Raw genomic sequence first — 20,771 nt, forward strand, 5'->3', positions numbered from 1 at the left:
GACGCTGTGTAAATCTTTTATAAAAACGTATTTTGCGTATTGTGCCTGATCCAGAGGTGGCGAGTGATGTGTTTATTTCGATGGCCAGCCCTGGCGCTGCTGTGTGCTCTTTGGAGCAGGCCCACCTTTTGCATTTTCTGTTCTTCTGGCCCGATGAAACTCTCACAGACTTGGCTGTGCTATTGTCTCTTTCTCACTCTCAGTTGCCCAGTCTCTCCTTTTTCATCTCACATTGTTTTCTCAGCCACTACTTCACAATTTTCCCCTCTTTTTCTCACCTTTTCTTTCTTCTGCTCTTTCCAACTCCTCCCTGTCGTCTCACCTATTCCCTTGTGACAGAGCAGCCTTGGCACCGAGTTGTGCTATCACCAATGTCACCAAATGAGAGATAATAACGTAAGATTCAATGAGATGCAGCATAGAAAGCTGTTTTGCTGTAAGCAATGCATCTCCGCCAAGCCACTACAGCAACGCCGAGGCCACAGTCAAGGTGCAGGAAAGCCCAAAGGGGAGCCAGACAGATGACTCGGCTTGGATAATTACCGCTCAGCCATGTGCTCAGTGACCAAGACAGCCAAAAGTTTCTGTGGGGGGAAAAAACAAAGCAAGTGTGTGTGTGTGTGAGAGAGAGAGAGAAAGAGAGATAGCAAGAGATAAAGGGTGTGTGTATGTGTCGGATTACCACTCCTGAGTGCCTCTGTCTTGTATGGAGTCATAACAGGGGTGTTTCGGCGAGATGACTAGTTCTTTTCTGGGAAGGTTTGGGACATTCCCACTGCAATAGCATTAAGATAAAAAAAGTGCTCAGGTGTTTGGGTGGGGACTTATCGGTAACTCAGAAGTGACGTCAAGGCTGCAGTTCTTTCATGTTCCAAAAGCAACCCATGCTGCCGGGGATAGACATGGAGAGACCTCCACTTCCTCAAGCTGTGAAAGATCAATAATTAAATCAAGCGAAGATAGTGCCTGGAGAGGGAAAGAGTGAGAGAGAAAGAGGTGTGTCTACTTTCAATGTCACCTGAGCTCCCAAGAAAATACATTCACACACAGAGGTAATTCCACATTTCTTTCATAAGTAATGGAACATTTGGGCATTTTTTACACAACTCTGCCTTGGATTAAAAAATTCTCTCTCTTTCCACCAGTAGTATGTTTTTAAATATTTTAAAGCTACATCTTCTCCAGTAAGGCTTCAGTCCTCATATTAGAGAGACTTTCACTCTGGTAACTTATCCAAAGTGGTGATCTTCACATATATAATACAGCAGAATAGCATTTATTATTGATCAAATTATGCTAAGTGAAGCCTCTTATCTGGAGTCTTGAGTCAAAGAACTTGTAGTTATGCTGTCTGCGTGTTTTAAAATACATATGAAAGGGCAGTGAATAACTGAATTGGCTTTCCATGCATGTTTCAAATAAATGAATTAAAAAGTCTATACTTGTCATTTGGACTCAAGGATACACTTGAATTAGACTCTGTTTCATTCCAGTCATCCACTTTACTTCTGTCAGCCTGGCCCAAATGAAATATAACCCTCCATTGTTATAAAAGCCACATCCTGCATTCCAAAATTAGGGAGCGGGAGAGAGAGGGGGAAAAAAGAACAGACACACTTTCACTCTCTGAAAGTCAAGTGAGAAAAATCCTTCCACTTAAGTTCATGTCCTCCCCCCGTGAGGGTCTCAAAGAAACATCCACCTTTGAGTCTGTGAACCTCTCAAATGGGCTCTGGTGGAGCTGTCTTGTCTCCTGCACATGAGCAGCGCAGTTATGGTCCCAGACGGGAGAGAGGTGACAGAGTTCTCTGATGCCCGTCCTTACCCCATCCCCAAACATACCGCCCCTCACCCCAGACCCCCTTGACCCCCGCCACCCCGTTCCACCCGTCAGGGCCGGAGCATAGACTGGTTGCCATGCCAATGCAGCTGCGGTCCTGCACGGGGTAAATAGCAGCAGCTGGTTCCAATTGCGCTGCGTCACTGGGAGGGCATGTATGCAGTCCGCTATGCTCTGCTCCCCTTGCCTCCTCTCCTCTGCACTCAGCGAGGGGGTAGGGTGTGGGATTGAAGGTGGGGAGGATGGGGGGGGGGGGGCAAAGCTGTGAGTGAGACCCCCTCAGCTGCAGTCATTGCTCCTTCCTGTTCCATGTCTTTGAGTGTGTGTGTGTGTTTTCTAGGGGGGCTCTGAAACCACCCAGCATTTTTCTCTAAGAGAGAGGGGATGGAAGCAGAGATGACAGTGCCAGCCACCTGAGACGTGCATTAGGTGTAATTAAAACACAAATGAATGGACCCTTTAGAAAAAAGCTAGCCTTCGGGTTCCGCGCGCCTGTCTATTATTTTTCAGAGATGATTAGGCTCATCTGTCTGTCTGCCGGCAGCGACGCCTGGCTCAAAAGGAACAGGACACCGGTGGGGCGCAAGAGGAACTTCCCGGCATATATGTTCACAGGGCCCAAGTCTGAAGTGTTTCTGGGGGAGATTTGGGAGCTGGGGAGAATGAATAATTCATGACGGTAAAGGAGAAGAGGAGCCAGGAGATTTGGAAAAGGGTATATTGCAGGAGTTGCAGACAGACAGAAAAGAGGGCAGACAGACAGGACAAAGTAAAGGTGGGACCTGCTGCTGTGCTTTTGATGTCAGCTACCGCTGTGCCCGCTGACGCTGTACGCGGGTGAGGCATCAATCTCACACGCACACACTCACACACCCAGACTAAAAAAATGCATACACACAGACAAATTTGTATATTACCCAACACAGATGGACCCAAACACACTTCCTTCTGCTAACAATCTAGCCTGCAGGGTATCTGAGGAGTGACTGAGCTCTGAAGCTGAGTGGGTGTACACATGATAGTCGCCTCAGGGTTCAATTAAAAAATAAAGCTTGTGTTGCTATAGTGATCCATGGTCACTTAGTTGCCTTGAAACAATGGATGAGTATACCACCTATACTCACCCTCTTCTGAATGCACAGGCTCTGAAAAAAATAAACACTACATTGATTACAACATATACTTTTCCATTCCTTATATGAGGCTCTATGCTTGAGGACGTGGCTCTATATTGCATGACGCCCACTGAGAAAGTAGCTAATTGTTTCATTTGTCAGTGTTTGCTTACACTGCCTTGCCTGTCTCTACTTGTGCAGTCACACAAGTAATTGCAAGCAGTACTGAAGCTTTGCACTCTGAAAATATTTGCTTCTGCGTTTCACAAGGCTTCACATCACCATTTTCTCTCTATAGCCTCTCATTGCTTATTTAAGAGTGTGTTTCTCCTTCCAAGTATTCACGGCTGACTTCTGTGAAAGTACCTGCCTTAGGTTCATCAGAAGGCCCTACTCCTGGTGTGTCTGGCTGGGAGTCGTGCTGTTCTATTTTCACTAGGGAAGGCATAGGGTAAGTGGGCTGAACAGATAAAAGCAAAAGTGATAGTCTCGCTGCTGAAGCAGATAACGCGGGGTGCTTAAATGCTTTTCCGCCCCCTCGACGGAACAGTTATTTGCATAGGAGCCCCAGGTCCTGCAATAGAAAAGAGCTGGTAGAACAAGTGCTGGCAAGCCTGGTGGGAAGCACACTGAGCACCGTTTACAAATCTGAAAATGTGTTAGTTCTCTGCCTTCCCCCAAAACTGCTGCGAGTGTCCACTTGACATCGAACATCTCAAGGTTACATTTTCCAGTGTCAGCGGCAATGGATATAATCTGCCCCATCTTAATTGAGACACCCTGAGCTCACCAGTGGAATAGCGAATAATTGTGCTTTGATCAGATAAACAGACTGTTCACTTTACTGCATAGCTGCCATGGGTAAGTGAAGGTCAAGTGTAAATGCAGTGATCTGTTTTTCATTGATTCTTTTTTGCCTCTCATGGATGATGAAAATGCAAATATGATGCCAGACGGGATAAGACACTGCAGAAAGAATGAGGTCAAAACACTGTAAGATATGAACTGATAAGAGGCAGCTTATTTTCATAAACACAGACGGCACCAACATTTTCAGATTTATTTTGTTAGCCAAAGGAATAGGAAAGCTACTTTGTGTCTTTCCTATCTGTACTTTGTGCCAAAATTCTGAATATTTTTTTATGATGGTGATTTCGTAAAGGCTTTTCCAATGATACACCTGGAAAAAAAAGTGAAAAAAGACACAAGACTCCACTCTCTGACCAATAGATTTTTAGAGTTTTGCCGTAAAACTCTGATAAAACCATTTTTAAGATGCATAACCTATGTATGCTCCATTAGCACAATCAGTCACAATCACAATCAATCTATGTGAGAATACTATAAGCCCCCCCCCCCCAGAACCTAGAATCAATTTTTATATAATAAGCTAATTCTAAATTTTCCAATACTGAGAATAAGTTATTTACCCTGTGGTATAATTGGTTGGCTATCATTCAAGTTGGATATAGTGAAGAGGCTGGGTTGTTAACTTGTAGGCTAGTTTAAAGATGGAGGTTGTTAGGAGAGGAAATATCTGGTGTGGTTTTTACATCTTCTCGAAAATTAACAATGTAGCATGTTTATTTTCAGACTTCACACTAAGGCCTCCAATGTGATGATGTGAATTGGCACCAGGCTCTTTCAACAATGTGCCTGAGATTTGAATTTGAATACTAGAATTAGGGGTTTTAAATGTTGAGGTTGATATGAGATGAAGATAATGAGATTGGAGTAAAATAAACCTAAAAAGCATTTACCAGATTACTTTGATTAAACGGTTTTGTACACTACCAATTTAATAACCTTAAACAAAAAGTGCTGAGAATATGATGATGAAACCATAGAGCTAGACATCAGACAGTGTCTGTCTCTGGTGGTTTGCATCTGTCTATTACAACCCTCTGATAACCATAAAACTAAGAACAGCACAGGAATACAAGGAGTACCAGATTTGAAAGCCCAGTAAAAGCCTCATCCGTGTCCCCTGGCACTATTCTGAGTTAATTGCATCAGATGTGACAACAACAACACGGTTCATCTTAAAACTGCCCGACTTTTGGTCCATGAGGAAGTACACAGTGCCATACATGTGCTATCGTTTGAGCCCACAGCAGAGTTCTTGGGATCAAATTCCATCTCCTTGTTCTTGTTCATATTGACAGAATGGCCACCAGCCAAGAGGGAACACAGGGATCTTGTCTCAAACTCCCACTGGCTGTTTGACAGTGGCGCAGAGACGGAAAATGCTCACTTTTTTTTAACCACTGAGAATCATTTGTTGTGGAGTCGCTCTCCCAACAAACAAATCTTCACAAATGCTCTAACAACGAGTGAGTTGGGAAAATAGCTTTTTCAAAGGGCAAAGGCTGAAAACATGAACATTGAGGAAAATGTAAACTCCACTGCCTGTCTTCCTGCACTCCCCCACTAGTCTGTGCATTGGGAGTTGTGTTCTGCATTTGGCAAGAGACAGACTTGAGTCCACACCCAAACATCCTAGTAACAATGAAGAGCACTCTCACCTACAAACATTTGGAAATAGACACACCAAATATGTCAAACATGGCCGGGACTAATTTGTCTTTTATACTGCGTCTAAACACATCGCAGTTTGCACATTGCATATTATTAACAAACCCAAAAGATGAATATTCTTCCCCATTAAATGCGCTCCCCACTGAAGATCTAATCTACAGAGGGACAAATGAACAGTCTTGTTAAAGTACAGCATGCCCAAAGTTTGGTTGAAGCCTAATTAAGATAACTGTGAGCAAGTTTAACTGAATCCTCACCACATCCTCAGTAGGTGCTTCTTTCTAACAAATTAATGGACAGTGGATGGAAAGTAATGATCTCGGGTGTGGTTGTGCAATCATAGCAATGGTCTATATAGGCAGATTTAATGAAATGGTAATGTGTCCTGTACCACAACATAGGGATCATTAATTGGGACTATCCATTCATTTGTAAAATGAGTAAAATAGCGTGATAGGCTATAGGTCAAAGACAAACCACAAAAGCATGGATCATCAGATCTCAATGCCAAACTGTAGAAGATGAAGACTTAAAGAGAGCTCTAAAAAAACTCCATTCAATTCTAAATTGTAGCCTACTGCACCAATTACACACACACACACACAGACACACACAGGCCTGCAGGTCTGACAAAAAGTCTCTTCACCCCTTTTAGCAAATAGGCTACTGAGAGTGCGGTGCCCATTCATTGTGCCAGTGCAGGGACAGGGATTCATTTCCTAGCCAATTATAGCGAAGGCTACCTGAAACACACCCAAGTCAAAGTAACACAAAAATATAGGGAAGGTTGAATAAAAATAAAATAATTAAAAAATCCACTTTTACCGAAAGCACCTGAGGCCTCATAGACTATGACATCTGAAAAAACTCCAGAAACCATGTTTCTCTGACTGAGAATATACTGATATTTCTTATCAAATTATCACATCAAAAGGCCCAGTGCTTTTTTACAGAGGATATAATAAGCTAAGTGGCACTGCCATTGATTGATCGACAAATGTGCTGTTTTAAGTTTGGACAGACTTAGGCCTACCGGTTAGTTTGGCTATAATGATTAGGCCTAATATAAAAGTCAAAATGCGAAAGATTTTTTTGGTAATGATTCGGTATTCGTCATCGAGTGATAAGCACAAACAATTCAATTATTCGGCCTTCTGAGAGAGCGAGAAAAAAAATCTTCAAACGTGTTTTCCTCAACGATTCCTCTGCAGCCATGAACGCGCGACGCGCCCCCGTACTGAGCCGAATGGAAAAGTTACTGGGGGGAGAGTGTGAGTGAGAGCAGGATCCATCCTCGTCGCCATTACCGACTGGAATGAGAGGGGAGGGAGCGAGTCTCGGATTACATCCATACCACTAATATAGTTAAATTACAAGATAAAAACAGTTTTCAAAGGTTTCTTAGAAACTAATGTTTTCGTGGCCACAATATGTCAAGGATAATGTTTTAAAGCCGAATCCGTGGAAATAAAAGAAGACACTTGGAATGATATCTCTTTTCCGTAGTGTCGGGAGCTGGGAGCGACCATGTTAGGTAGGGGAATGTATTTGGAATGAACTGCTTTGACTTTTATATTGTCAGTGTAAGTGTTATAGTGGGTCTTTCTTTGACATGTTCTAGCAAAAGGAATCAAATCTCGCTGTTTTCCAGAAATACTCAGATGGATGCAGTATCACTAGCCTCTGAAAGTGTATTGTTCGACTGCTGCGTCCAGTGTGGCATAATGTTGGCTAGCATACTAGCTAGCTAACCAGGCACATATTATCTTTCTTTTCCCTGTAAGAAGGCTGGGCGCGCGGCGATATGCATGATTTCGTCAAACATTGACCAAGATCTGGAACGACCATAATTCAGCAGAGAATTGCATGAGAGTTGTTTTTTCGTTTCACGAAAGTGAAGGCTTGCCAGAAATCGACACTGTGTGTGGACTTGGTCAACTGGGTAACGCTAGCTAACACACGTTAGCTGAACATAATGCTTCGTTGGTATGGGGATCTAGTTCAGTGGGTAACACTAACTGGATGACTTGCTAGCAAGCTAGCAGATAAGGTGTTGTCAGTGTGTCACATCAGCTAAGATTACTAGCGATTTGTGACCTGATGAGATGACAGCAGATGGGTATGTAAAATTCGGGACTCGACCATTAGAATATCAGTTAACGTCACTAGAAGATGAATGCTGGCGTTTTCCTGTGCGACCAATCATTTCTACGAAATTGCGTTTTTTGTTAGAGATGGCACTGCATTGTTCTACTAACGTTACTTATAGAACAACACCTAACCTAAACGTCGGATGACCGCTGCATCGTAACGTTGTTACTAATATGTCAAACTGTAACCCAAAAGGATATGTCAGCCAGTCTCAGCCAAACCAGTCAGGTGCAGTTGAATCGCTGTAAATTCAAACATATTGTAGTGTAACTGGGTTTAGGTCGACCTTCTTATAATGCGTTGTTTAGGTAACTTGGTTGCTTTGTATGCTAACGTTACAATCAGTCAATGGTTACAACCCACTAATAAGTCACATTCTTAATTCTTGTCATTCTGCCTTCACCTCTGGAATTCCTTGTTCAGATGCTGGTGAGAAGCCAACGGCTTGCATGTTTGATCATGTTCACAAGTAGTCACAGTGTCGTGACATTATTTATTTGTCTCCCTATATTGTTTATTTTCTCTCAGCGTAGATGACAGTTTATTTTTCCATGTCTACACTACCGCTCTTCTCCTTCCTTACTCGGGAGTAACAAAACCAGTTTGAAGTTTCTGCAGAGCAGAGCTAGCGATTACTTGCATGTCGGCCGAAACTACTGCCAACCATTAACGATCATATTTGTCATCATATCGTCATACCCATGCTTCGTCGTTTTTTATTAGGTTATGGCTTTTCGCGTTAGTAGACTAGTCCGTAGGCCATTTGGGTGGTTTATTGAGCATTACTTTTACAGTAGATGATACACTGATTCATTAAATAAACATATAGACTGTGTCATGGTACTATGCTTTCTGGTGAATTGGTTATGCCAGCCACTCTTCACCCTTCTGATTTGGCCTTCAAACTAGATTCAATAGAGCTTAGTGTAAATGTAACACCCAGACTTTATGAAACACAAGACAACTTGGATTGTCATCCTATGCACTGCTTCTAGGACAAAATTTTAATTAGCATTCAGGTTTAGGCCTATACCTTCATCTCCTCCTTGGGGTCTTGTTGATTAAGGGCTGCTGTCGATCTGGGGTCACTACACCGCAAATGCAGCAACTCTCCAGGAGAAGTAGTCTTTTTCAGTGTAAAAAATATTTGGTGGCTTGACCTTGTGTAATGATTTAACCTTCACTTGCCTGGCTTGAGCGGCAGCAAGAATCTCATCAATAAATGCTTGCTATGTAAAAAACTAACACAGACACTAAAAATGCTACACCATCACTATTGGGCCAGGGAAGGAGCCAGAAGCCATGTTTTTTATGCGACAAGAAATCCTGCTTTGCTTTTGTTGCCCACCTTAATACAGTCACCTGTACGTTTCTGTGTTGTTACTGTGACATCACTGTACCGTCAGCACATAGGTGTACACTATATTTTGGATCTGGTAGATTGTGTTTGTGGCCAAGACCTTGTGTTCGGTCTAGTGCCTGTGTCACTAATAAAGCCTATCTTTTCTGAATTGTTTTCAAAAACGGTTATGGCTTCAAATAGCATGTTTAAATGAAAAACCGAGTTGACTGAATGGAGCAGACCTCTTAGATTAGATTGGATTACATTCAACTTTGTCATTGTGCAGAGTACAAGTACAGAGACAACGAAGGCCACTCCTTTCATAATTTTTTTTATGTAGTTGAAAATGCAGTTGCAGAGTTTTTATAGATTTATAGGCTATGTGCTGGGTTAAGAAAAAACAGAAGATCCAGAGTAAAATTAGACATTTTGGTTAGATGTTTTGGTATGCCTGGGCATCAGACAATGTAATTAGAGCACATGGTAGGTTGTGCAAATGTGTCCTTGTTTTTGTATTGACTTCAAACACATTTTCCAATTATTTCAGTTTGCTTGCTTAAATGCAACATATTTAAATGGGTAGGCCTAGCACATTGATACCCATTGAAAAATCTCATTTTGACTGATCCTGGCTGTATTTTGTATTAGATATCGCCACAGTATTTAGGTCAGTAACGGTAGTCGTTTATTTAAGCGCCATGTGCCCTTATTGCCCCAGGGCCACCACCGTATTGCTTCACTTTTTGAAGCAGGACGAGGCAAGATGATGTATTTAAAAGTCATTGGTGTCTGATGCAACCTGTCCTTGGAGAGAACTATCTATCAAAAGAAACAAATCACAGAACCAGTCAAAATCATTACAGATTCAGCAGAGGAGGCAAGGCATTGAACTGAATCCTGGTCCTGCTTAACAAGCAGAGTATTCTGCCAGAGTGCTGTTGTTTGACCTTTATGAAGATCTTCATCTAATGGAATATGTTGATACTTTGTGATATCTCAGTTTTGCATGGCTACATGCTGATATCACATACTGCCATTTACAAGAATAGGTCTTACTGGTCCATGTCTGTAGAGGATGTCATTGGCAGTGTCTGCTGCAGTTTCTTCAGTTTTGAAGATTTAACACCCGCTACCTCTTTGAGCAGGTATTTGGGTGGCTGATGCAGACTTAATGGATTGTCTTGGAAAAAAGGGCGTCTGGCAAATGACTAACTGTTCTTGGTCCTTTCCCCCCTTCTGTCAGCCTATTGCAGAGTAAATGTATTTCTAGGTCACTGCTTCTCAAAGGCTGATGTTCCAAGGCATTTTACTCTGCAAAAATTGGATGTGGACTGTGTTTATACATTAAAATAATTTACATTAATGTTTCTGCTTCAAGCACTGCCCTGTCTATTATCATGTAACTTCAATAGAGTGTATTGCCTCTTCAAGATCTATCAAACTGCTGACAATCTCTCTTGGAATTAGTCATAAAATGTGTAACTAATCCTTCTTAAACTGCTTTTTTGTGACCCAAAATGGCACATTATCTCAGTTGCTAATTAGAGAGAGAGAGAGAGAGCGAGAGCGAGCATACACTCATATTATGTTTTGCAAACAGGCATATGTTTGTATTACATAATATCAGCTCACATTGTTTCCCTGTTTAATTGCATTTTGTCTTTATTCTACAGGCAGGTGATAAAGACGGGGAGAAGCAACTGCCCCACACAACAGGAGAGAGCGATCTGCCTATTGACTCAGAGCCATGGAAACCGCACCTTAACTGAACAAATGGAAACGCATCTATACCCTGCAGGAAATCTTTGCTGAGACTGTAAAGGCAATGACAGGGGGAATATAATGGCCAAGAACAAGGAGCCCCGCCCCCCAACCTATGCTGTGAGTGTAGTTGGGCTCTCAGGGACGGAGAAGGAGAAAGGCAACTGTGGTGTGGGCAAGTCCTGCCTGTGTAACCGATACGTGCGCCCCAGTGCGGACGACTACTATACAGAGCACACTTCTGTGTTGAGCACAATTGACTTTGGTGGACGTGTAGTAAACAATGATCACTTCCTTTATTGGGGGGATGTGTTCCACCGAGGCGACGACTGCCTCGAGTGTAAAATACACATCATTGAACAGACAGAGTTCATTGACGATCAGACTTTCTTGCCTCACCGCAGCACAAACTTGCAGCCCTACACAAAGCGGGCTGCATCCTCGAAATTGCAGTCTGCCGAGAAGTTGATGTATATTTGCACAGACCAGCTGGGCCTGGAGCAGGACTTTGACCAAAAGCAGATGCCCGATGGGAAGCTGAACATTGATGGCTTTGTACTCTGCATAGATGTGAGCAAGGGATGCAATAGGAAATTTGATGACCAGATGAAATTTGTCAATAGTCTTTACTCACAGATGGCCAAGACAAAAAAGCCCATCATCATTGCTGCAACAAAATGTGATGAGTGTGTAGAGCAATATCTGCGGGACCTTCAGTCGTTTGCTGCAAACAAAAAGAATCTGTTGGTGGTGGAGACATCCGCACGGTCGTCTGTGAATGTTGACCTCTGTTTTAACGCTCTGATTCAACAGATGGACAAAACACGGGGGAAACCCAAAATCATCCCATATTTGGATGCGTACAAAGTCCAGAGGCAGTTAGTGGCCACAGTGACAGACAGGTTTGAAAAGATTATAGTGTCAACAGTTCGAGATTATCATACTACCTGGAAGGCAGTGAGCAACTCTTTGAAAAATCAGCCTGACTATGAGGAATACATTAACTTGGAAGGCTCCAGAAAGGCCAGGAACACATTTTCCAAGCACATTGAACAGCTCAAGCAAGAACATATCAGAAGGAGGAGAGAGGATTATCTCTCCAGCCTGCCCAAAGTTCTTAATAACCTGCTTAATAACCTTGATGAAATTGAAGGCTTGAGCTGGTCTGAGGCACAGAGTCTCATGAGAACACGTCAGGAGTTTCAGTACTGGTTTGTGGTGCTGGAGCATGGCCCATGGGATGAGTCAGATCAAATAGACAAAACTGATAGGAGGGTGCCTTTTGATATCCTCAAAACTGGGGAAGCAGAGAGGATATATCAAAACCACGTCCAGCATTTGATCTCTGAAAGGAGGCGGGTTGAGATGAAGGAGCGGTTCAAGCGGACTCTTGAGCGGGTGCACTTCATCAGCCCTGGGCAGCCATGGGACGAGGTCATGTGTTTTGTTATGGAGGACGAAGCTTACAAGTATATCAGTGAATCTGATCGCAGAGATGTTTACAGCCGCCACCAGCAGGAAATAGTTGAAAGGGCCAAAGAGGAGTTTCAGGAAATGCTTTTTGAGCATGCAGAGCTATTTTATGACCTGGATTTAAATGCCACCCCAAGCTGTGACAAAATGAGCGAGATCCACACTGTACTTAACGAGGAACCCAGATACAGAGCCCTACAAAAACTTGCCCCAGATAGGGAGTCATTGTTGCTGAAGCACATTGGCTTTGTCTATCATCCCACTAAGGAGACTTGTCTGAGCGGTCAAGGCTGCGTAGATCTGAAAGTTGAGCAGGTCCTCGCAAACAGGCTTGTCCAACTGGACCATGGTCGCTCCAATCTCTACTACAGTGCCAACTTTGATAAGATTAATTTGTGTCTCGTGGGAAGGGATGGGCTCGCCCAAGAGCTGGCAAATGAAATCAGAGCACAGTCAACAGATGATGAGTACACGCTAGATGGCAAAATCTATGAGTTAGACCTCGTGCCTGTTGATGGAAACTCATTGCTCTTGAGCCATCCATGGGCGCCAACCTTTAAACCTCATGGGTGTTTCTGTGTCTTCAGCTCCATAGAATCACTGAATTTTATTGGTGACTGTATTGGCCGAATCAGAGCAGAGATTGCACACAGCCGGAGAGACAGATTTGCCCAGCCAATGCCATTCATCTTGATTCTGGCAAACCAGAGAGACAGTGTTTGCAAAAATATGCCCATCTTGAGGCATCAGGGCCAACAGCTTGCCAATAAGCTACAGTGCACCTTCATAGACATACCCTCTGGCACCTTTCCAAGAAAGTTTAACGAGTCCCAGATTAAGCAAGCTCTCAGAAGTGTTTTGGATGGGTTAAAGCACAACTTTGACGTGAGTCCCATGCCCTCCATCAAAGACCTGTCTGAGACCGATCTGCGGATCGTTATGTGTGCCATGTGTGGAGATCCATTTAGTGTAGATCTCATCCTCTCGCCTTTCTTGGATTCACATTCCTGCAGTGCCGGTCAACCTGGTCAGAGCAACACCTTAATCCTTGACAAAATCATTGGCGACAGTCGCAGACGAATACAAGTCACTGTTCTCTCGTACCACTCCTCCATTGGCATTAGGAAGGATGAACTAGTCCATGGTTACATTCTTGTCTACTCTGCGAGACGCAAGGCCTCAATGGCCATGCTTAGGGCGTTCTTGGCTGAGGTCCAGGATGTCATCCCGGTCCAAATGGTGGCTATCACAGACAGCCAGGCTGACTTTTTTGAGAACGATGCCATCAAAGAGCTGATGACGGAGGGTGAGCATATTGCCACTGAGATCACGGCAAAGTTCACAGCGCTTTACTCCCTGTCCCAGTACCACCGGCAGACAGAGGTGTTCACACCATTTTTCAATGAGGTGCTTGAGAAGAAATCAAGTATCGAGAGTTCCTTCATGTTTGATAGCAGTCGGGACGGGACAGGTGCAAGTGAAGACGTCTTTCCTCAATCGCCCCACAGCCACTCGCCTGCTTACAACTATTATCCTGACTCAGAGGATGACGCAGAGGGACCTCCGCCTTACAGCCCCATTGGGGATGACGTTCAGCTTTTGCCCACTCCCAGTGAACGCACCAAGTGCAGGATAGACCTCGAGGGGAATGAGTACCCCATCCACAGCACACCTGTGGGTGACCATGAGCGCAACCACAAAGTGCCTCCCCCTGTAAGACCTAAGCCTGTCCTTCCCAAGCCAAGTGTCAAGAAGCTGGACCCAAATTTGCTCAAAACCATCGAAGCTGGCATGAGGAACACTCATAAGAGAGGAGTACGAGGAGGCCCCATGGGCCATGGCGATGATCTTGAAGCATCTGACAACTACGCTGAACCGGCCGATACGCTCCTTAAGTCCAAGGGGTTCAATGATGACATCTACGCTGTGCCAGAGGACACGCATAGTCGAATTGTGAAGATGCGCAATTCGTTTGGTGGGCTCCATGTTTTGCATGGAGAAGAAGAGAATGGCTTTGATCGCTTGTCCAAGGCCCAGGGAAGTAGGAGACCTTCTAAGTACAAACATCGGTCTAAGATCCTCTTCAGCAAGACAAAAGCCTACCAAAGGCGCGTCCACTCTGACATTAGCGATGATGAGTCGGGGCCTGCTCACAGGAGGAAGAAGGTGGGGAGGGGAAATCGGGGTAGCGAGGAAGACCCCTTGCTTTCCCCTGTGGACCCCTGGAAGGGAGGCATAGACAACCCGGCCATCACCTCTGACCCTGAGCAGGATGACAAGAAGATGAGGAAGAAGAAGGCGCAAAAGACACCGAAGGAAAAAAAGGTGGGTCACTATTGTTTGGGTTAGAATGATGCCGCCAATTCTCACTGCAGCACATTTTCAGCATTTGTGTGATGGAGCCTATGCTTGTGTAAAAATACCTTGTTAAATGCAGAATCTTTACTGGCAGAGTGATAAAAGGTAATAATTTGCAGTTGATGTATTGCTTTATTTTTATGTTGTCCAAAGTAATCAATAGCATAAAGCATATGTATTGAAAAGCCACTGTCTCCAGTGCGTGTGCTATTCGTTACAGCTTTGCCTGTGTTGTGAATGTAGTCAGAGGAAATTTATTCAGTTCAGGAATTTGTGGGTATCCCACAGTGTACTTTTGACTGCATCAGGCCAGATGTTGAAAGCAGTTTAGTGGCAGTTTTCCCAGGGATTGGCGGAAATGTGTTACAATCTTCATGTTCCCTCCCTTCTGTTTTCTCTCTAGCAGGGAAGAGCTTGCTTGATTGATGATATTGCCCACATTTTGCTTTATTATGCATTATGTGATCAGTCGAATCAAGTCATGTAGTTGTAGGCCTCTGCTTTGTTACACTCTTCTCTGATCAGGACTTAAAACAACTGAGTCTTGTTTCAAATTTTCAGTGGAGATGATGCAGACAGAGAAGAGATCCTGTTGAACAAAAATGGAAGAACTGCTCTGTGTGTTTTTTTATTTATTTATTTATTTATTTTTTTATTTATTTTTTTTTAAAATTATTATTATTATTATTATTATTATTTGTTGTCTGACAGATGAACTTGGTAACGGCAGAGTTAGAATGGAATTGCTGTCACAACTGACCTCCCCTCCTCACTGTTGTCTCTTATGTTCCCTCTGCACAGCCAAAAAAGCCGACCAAGCCTCTGTACCCACCAACGCGGAGGAACTGGGAAAGCAACTATTTCGGTGTGCCCTTGCAGAATCTGGTCAGCCAAGATCGACCAATCCCGTTGTTCATTGACAAATGTGTGGACTACATTGAACGCACTGGTAGGTCACTCCACTTCTCTTGTCCCAGTGGGTTGAGTAACCACATCATAGTTTTGAAAATGTGTGCCGTTTTTTTCCCCGCTACTGGCAAAGTGTTTTTCCTGCATGGTCGGTTGATCCTAAACTTCACATGGATTGCTTGTTGTTGATTTTTATTCTTGTGTGGATCGATTGTCTGATGTGACTGTCCTGGTGCACGGAGGCAAAGCAGTGTTATAATTAAATGATTGCTGGGGCGCCTCCCCTCACTGGCACTGACAGCCAGCCATAGAGGCAAGCTGTTAGGTGAGTTACAGAATGGCAAAGTCAAATCGTTGTGCCCCATGCAAAGGGTGTCATTCTGGATGCGTCTGTTGTTGCTCTAATGCCAGTAAGGCCTTCAGTGTTTTTTTTTTTTCATGCCCCCTTCTCTCCTTTTTGTTTACTTTCGAAAAGCTAAGCAAGCCATATGTCTTGAGGCCTTTAATTGGATTTTCCTTTGCTTTGTGCTGCTGAAACAAAAAGGAGGATTAATGCACACTCTCTCCGTTAACCAACTAACCACTGGGGTTTTACAGCACGGTAGCAAACACTTAATACTAACCCTACAGCCGAGGCAAGAGGTTGATCGACTGTATGTGGGTTTCTGTGGTGGTACCTACAAGCAAGTGACAAAAATGAGTCAGACGTTGCAGCTGGTTTTGTGTTTTTTATTTTTTATTTTTTTAACGTCTACTCAGGGTTTGCCCTTCAGATGATATCATTGAGGAAGACAGGGGGACATCTGGCATGGACACTTTAAACCTTCATTATCCAAAAGCAGCACAGACTTCATTGTAGTTCATTGCCGTGTTATTTTAAGAGTCCCTGTATTGTGCATGCAGAACATGTTGGGTCTGTGCTTAGACATGGGGAGCAGCAGCAGAAGTAAGAAAGAAAAAAACAAACACCACAGCCAAAGTCTGCTTGTGGCTTCAGGCTCTTTGTTGTGTGTGCTTTTTGAGCCCAAACGTTGGAAGGTGGAAGTAAAGCATATTGTCTCTGCTTGTTGTAAAGCAGGTCATGTCGTAAGAGCACTTTCTAGTTTCTCTACAGCTTGCAGATGGGCTGAAAAAAAAAAAAAAAAATTTCACTGAAAACACAGCGGTGTATCAAAGAAACTTTCTCTCATTTATGTAGCTTATAAGATTATTATTTGTTGCTTGAAACCTGTAGGGATCTGAAGTTCAGAAATCCTTTCATGCTAGCTCTCTCTTGCTCTCTCTTTTAGATTGCTATTTTTGTAGTCTTGTATACTATGAAGTGGTGATAATTGTGATCCTTCGTCTCTCTGAGTGACTGTTGAAACATGGAGTGTTTTCCAGTTAGCACCAACCAGCAGGATATTCATGAGATGTGTTGCAGTTGAAGTGTTTCCCTAAAAGCTGTCAAGGGCCTATCCTCTCTCTCCTGTGTGTGTGTTTGTGTGTGTGTGTGTGTGTGTCCTTTTTTTAAAAGAAGAATGAGACCGACTTGCATAACCAAACAGAGTTACTATAGAAAGCCTTTATTTTCTGAAGGGTTTGCTTTACAGGACCAAAATGGAACAACACTGTTGAAAAGCCTCAATTCACAACACAGCATGGCTACTCTGACACACTTTTTGAGCCAGTGGCCATTTTGGTGCTTTCCCTTGGCAGATGCTTGTTTGGGTGGACCCTGCCCTCTCACGTGATGGCTCAGGGTTTGTAATTGAACTGAAACACCCAACTGACCCCACCCACCCGTCCGGTTTGTCCTAGCTCAGGAGCAGTTTTCTGTCTCTCGCAGGCATAATCCAGACACCCCTGCCAGAATTGTAGCCCATTAGGCTGCTCAAGGGGCAAATCTCCAGATGCTCTTGAAATGCTCATACTTAATCAAGTATTTCATTAAGCGTTTCCTGTCCCCGAAATGAATTGTGTTGCAACCGGAGAGGGAGAACAGAGAGCAGGAGGAGGAGGAGGAGGAGGAGGAGGAGGAGGAGGGGAGCGGGTAGAAGAAGTGGCGAAGGAGGACAAGGAAAGGGGGGGGGGGGGCGGGTAGTTGCCAGTCCAGCATGCAGAATGATTAAATGGATTTTGATGTTGATTTCACAAAATCTCATTGGCCATTATTTTGCGAGCACTTAGCCGAATGTGGGCAGGCAGGGTTTGTTTTAGCGGGCCTGAGGCAGCTGGGGTATGTCTGTTATTCTGATTGGTTGTAATAACTCTTACTCAATGGTGAGTGGGGACACATGCTGTCCGCACCATTGTTAATTGCTTAACATTTAATTCCATTTCATAAACACTCAACCCCCAGCCACCCCCCCCCCCCCCCCCCCCCCCTCACCCCACAGGTCTGCCTGTCTGTGATGGATCAATGTTATAATCTCAGGCATGTTATTCAGCCATACCTCTGATCTGTCACTCATGTGCCGATGACCTCACACTGAGTAGATAGCACCTGGTTGAAAGAGGAGAAGGCATTTTCAGCCATCCGTGCAATCCGGACCTGATTACCCTCCCACACACACACACACACACACACACACACACACACACACACACACACACACACAAATACACTCTACCCCTTAGGAATCGTTTCAGTGTCGTCATTGTTATTACCTAACAGCGTTCATCTGTTGGCGTGGCGGGGCATGTGGGTAGGCGGGCTTGTTCTTCAATGGAAACTGTTTCGCCGTTGTGTTATCAATATCCCCATCACGTCCCGTCTGTCTTATTGAGCCACGTTCGCCTCGAGAGTCAGAGGTCACTGTCTATTTTAGGATCTGGGACAGAACAGGAGCAGAGGGAGGGAGGGAGAGAGAGAGAGAGAGGGAAAGAAAGGCAGGGAGGGAGAGAGAAAGTGAGATGGGGAGAGGGAGATAGTGTGCGGAGGTCGGCAGATGCAAGGCGGTCTCAGGATGTCAACCAGGCCGCTGAGCATGGGGTGGCGGGTTGCTGTGCGGTGGCTGCGTGCAGGAATGCCCGTGGTTAGGTGTGGAAGTGGTTAGCGGTGGAAGTAGGCCATGCAGTCTGGTGGTGAGGTAATGCAATGCCACCAGAGCGGAATGCAGCGGTCACACGCGGCGCGTCTGCGGCAAAATGGTGTTTTGAAGGTTTTTTTCTTCTTTGGTGTGAGTTGTTTTGTACTTCTGTGTAAGTAGATGGGTGACAGGGAGTGCTCTTTTCCTGATTTTGTTGTACCCTCTGGGCCTGTGTGTGTGTGTGTGTGTGTGTGTGTGTGTGTGTGAGAGAGAGAGTTTGTAAGCAACATGTGTGTTGTCTGTGTGTAATGCTGTGCAAGAGCAGAGAGAAAGAAGGAAATTAGAGAAGGGGAGAGGGGGATGGTAAAAATGTGTGTGTGTGTGTGTCTAGGAGCATTTTTGAAACGAGACTGAAAGAGAGAACGTGCGGTAGGGAGGGAGGGAGAGCCACGAACATTGAGCAGCTTGATGCTCTGTGACAGTGATGGATTGTTTGGGTCCAGTGTTTTGGAGGCCGGCTGCTTGCTGCCCGAGAGACTGTGTGGCCAGTCCTCATGCTGCTCCCAGAACACACTGGCCCAGCCTTGGGTTATGGATCCACTTCAGGCTGAATGGGACACACACACACACACACACACACACACACACACACACACACACACACACACACATATATACTGTAGAGACCCATACAACAGTCACCCACATAGACCCATTATAGCACTGTGAACCAGAATGAAAAAGCTTGCGGGCTTGGCAAACGTTAGTCTCAACCAGGATCCTCAGACTCTGCTCTTTTTTTAGCTTACTTGTTCTGTGAACGAGTGAGTAACCCTTTTTTTTTTCCTTCACAGAATTGGTTCAAATTTCAGAGTAATTCAGGCCAGTTTCCTCGGGCCCTGTAAGGTTTCTGGCATTGCTTCATCCTCCGCACAAGTTGCACTTTCCCCCCTTCATCTGCACTTCAGTTGCGTTTTAGTTCCTTAAGAAAAGGACTTGCTTCCCCATGTCTACTTTGCATGCAGAGATATCATTTGCCAAAAGGTCCCTGCCCCTGTACTATCGTCTCTCAGAAAAGGAGACAAGCTTATGCAACCTAAATGCCCAGTTATCACTCTTCAAATGTTTGCATATGGTCTACATTGAGACCTGTGCTTATCAGTGCCCGCTCCGATGTGTGCCAGTGGCCCGTTGTAAACTGTCTGTGGCTGCTTGGCTGGAGAGATTACAGTACATTATTATAGCTTTGACATTGGAAATGAAACTAAGCGAGGTTTTGATAGTGTATGCTCACTTCCTCTCACTTTTGATAGGCTCTGCAGAGTCAACTAGAGCCTGTTCTATAGGCCCATGCTTTGAATTAAAATGTCTATCAAATCTAAATGCGACTGATATCCCTGCAATTGGCCATGCCAAGGTCATGATTGGCATCATCCACACAACATGAGTTATGACTAATTGGCGCTAGTTGGTTCTGTGTGACTGGTGGAGATAGGGCACTGTTGTTGCCGTGACACCGTGGTTGCTGGTGCAGGGCCATAGGATTGGAAATGACTGGGCATCTGTATTTCCTGATGTGTTGCTTTTGAACATGGCAGTCGTTTGACCATTGCAGGGTTGTGATGGCTTCAGATAATTCCCTGTGGCTGGCTTTGTAGCTGGAGATTTCTCCAAATGCCTGGCTTTTGAATGCCTGTGACTGGGCCGTGATTGGTCGAGCCTGGCTGTGCGCTGCCAATGTGTGCTCGCTGATTGGCGAAGATGAGTACGGTTGCCCATGGCTGCGTCTGAGCATCGGGTGGCTCCATTTAGCAGGCCCTTTGAAACAGCCCCCTCTGTGTAAAGCTCCCCTCAGAGGAAAAGCTCCATCAAGGCCCCCCCCCCCTTTTCATTCTTTCTTTTGCTGCCTCCACCCCCTCTCCACCACTTGCACACAACCCTCTGCCCTGTATTGTGAAACCCTCAGGATGTGATCATGCTCTGATGTGTTTCCCCCCCTTCCTCTCTCTCTCTCTCTCTCTCTCTCTCTCTCTCTCTGCTCTTCTTTCCTCATGCTGGTCTGAACATGCTGCATGCGTGCACATATGCATGCTCATCTTCTCTGTGCTCATTCTCCCTCTCTTTATTTCTTTCTTTCTTTCTTTCTTTCTTTCTTTCTCTCTCTCTCTCCCTCTCTCCATCTCTTCGTTTTCCCCCCCTCCATTTTGTTCCTGTACGAGTCGGTGGCTCCGTAGTGGCTGGCACCGATACAGTGGTGGCAACAGTTGGGTTCC

General features: G+C 44.6%; 1 protein-coding gene across 5 annotated transcripts in view; it reads left to right on the forward strand.

Moving 5' to 3' along the window:
* The first annotated feature begins 3,738 nt into the window (after positions 1 to 3,738).
* The window catches only part of arhgap5 (Rho GTPase activating protein 5), a 42,031-nt gene continuing 24,998 nt past the window's right edge, over positions 3,739 to 20,771 (forward strand). The window contains exons 1-3 of one of the 5 annotated variants that reach the window (XM_042071610.1): positions 3,739 to 3,816; positions 10,660 to 14,545; positions 15,380 to 15,527. In XM_042071610.1, coding sequence (XP_041927544.1) covers positions 10,829 to 14,545; positions 15,380 to 15,527 — 3,865 coding nt within the window. In that variant the 5' untranslated portion in view covers positions 3,739 to 3,816; positions 10,660 to 10,828. Of the gene's footprint in view, positions 3,817 to 6,713; positions 7,028 to 7,388; positions 7,613 to 7,728; positions 7,873 to 10,659; positions 14,546 to 15,377; positions 15,528 to 20,771 lie in introns of those variants that run through there. The other 4 variants (XR_006025333.1, XM_042071607.1, XM_042071609.1 and 1 more) reach the window with 4 other exon arrangements.

The sequence above is a fragment of the Alosa sapidissima genome, chromosome 19 (assembly GCF_018492685.1).
Source record: "Alosa sapidissima isolate fAloSap1 chromosome 19, fAloSap1.pri, whole genome shotgun sequence".
NCBI classification, from domain to species: domain Eukaryota; kingdom Metazoa; phylum Chordata; class Actinopteri; order Clupeiformes; family Clupeidae; genus Alosa; species Alosa sapidissima.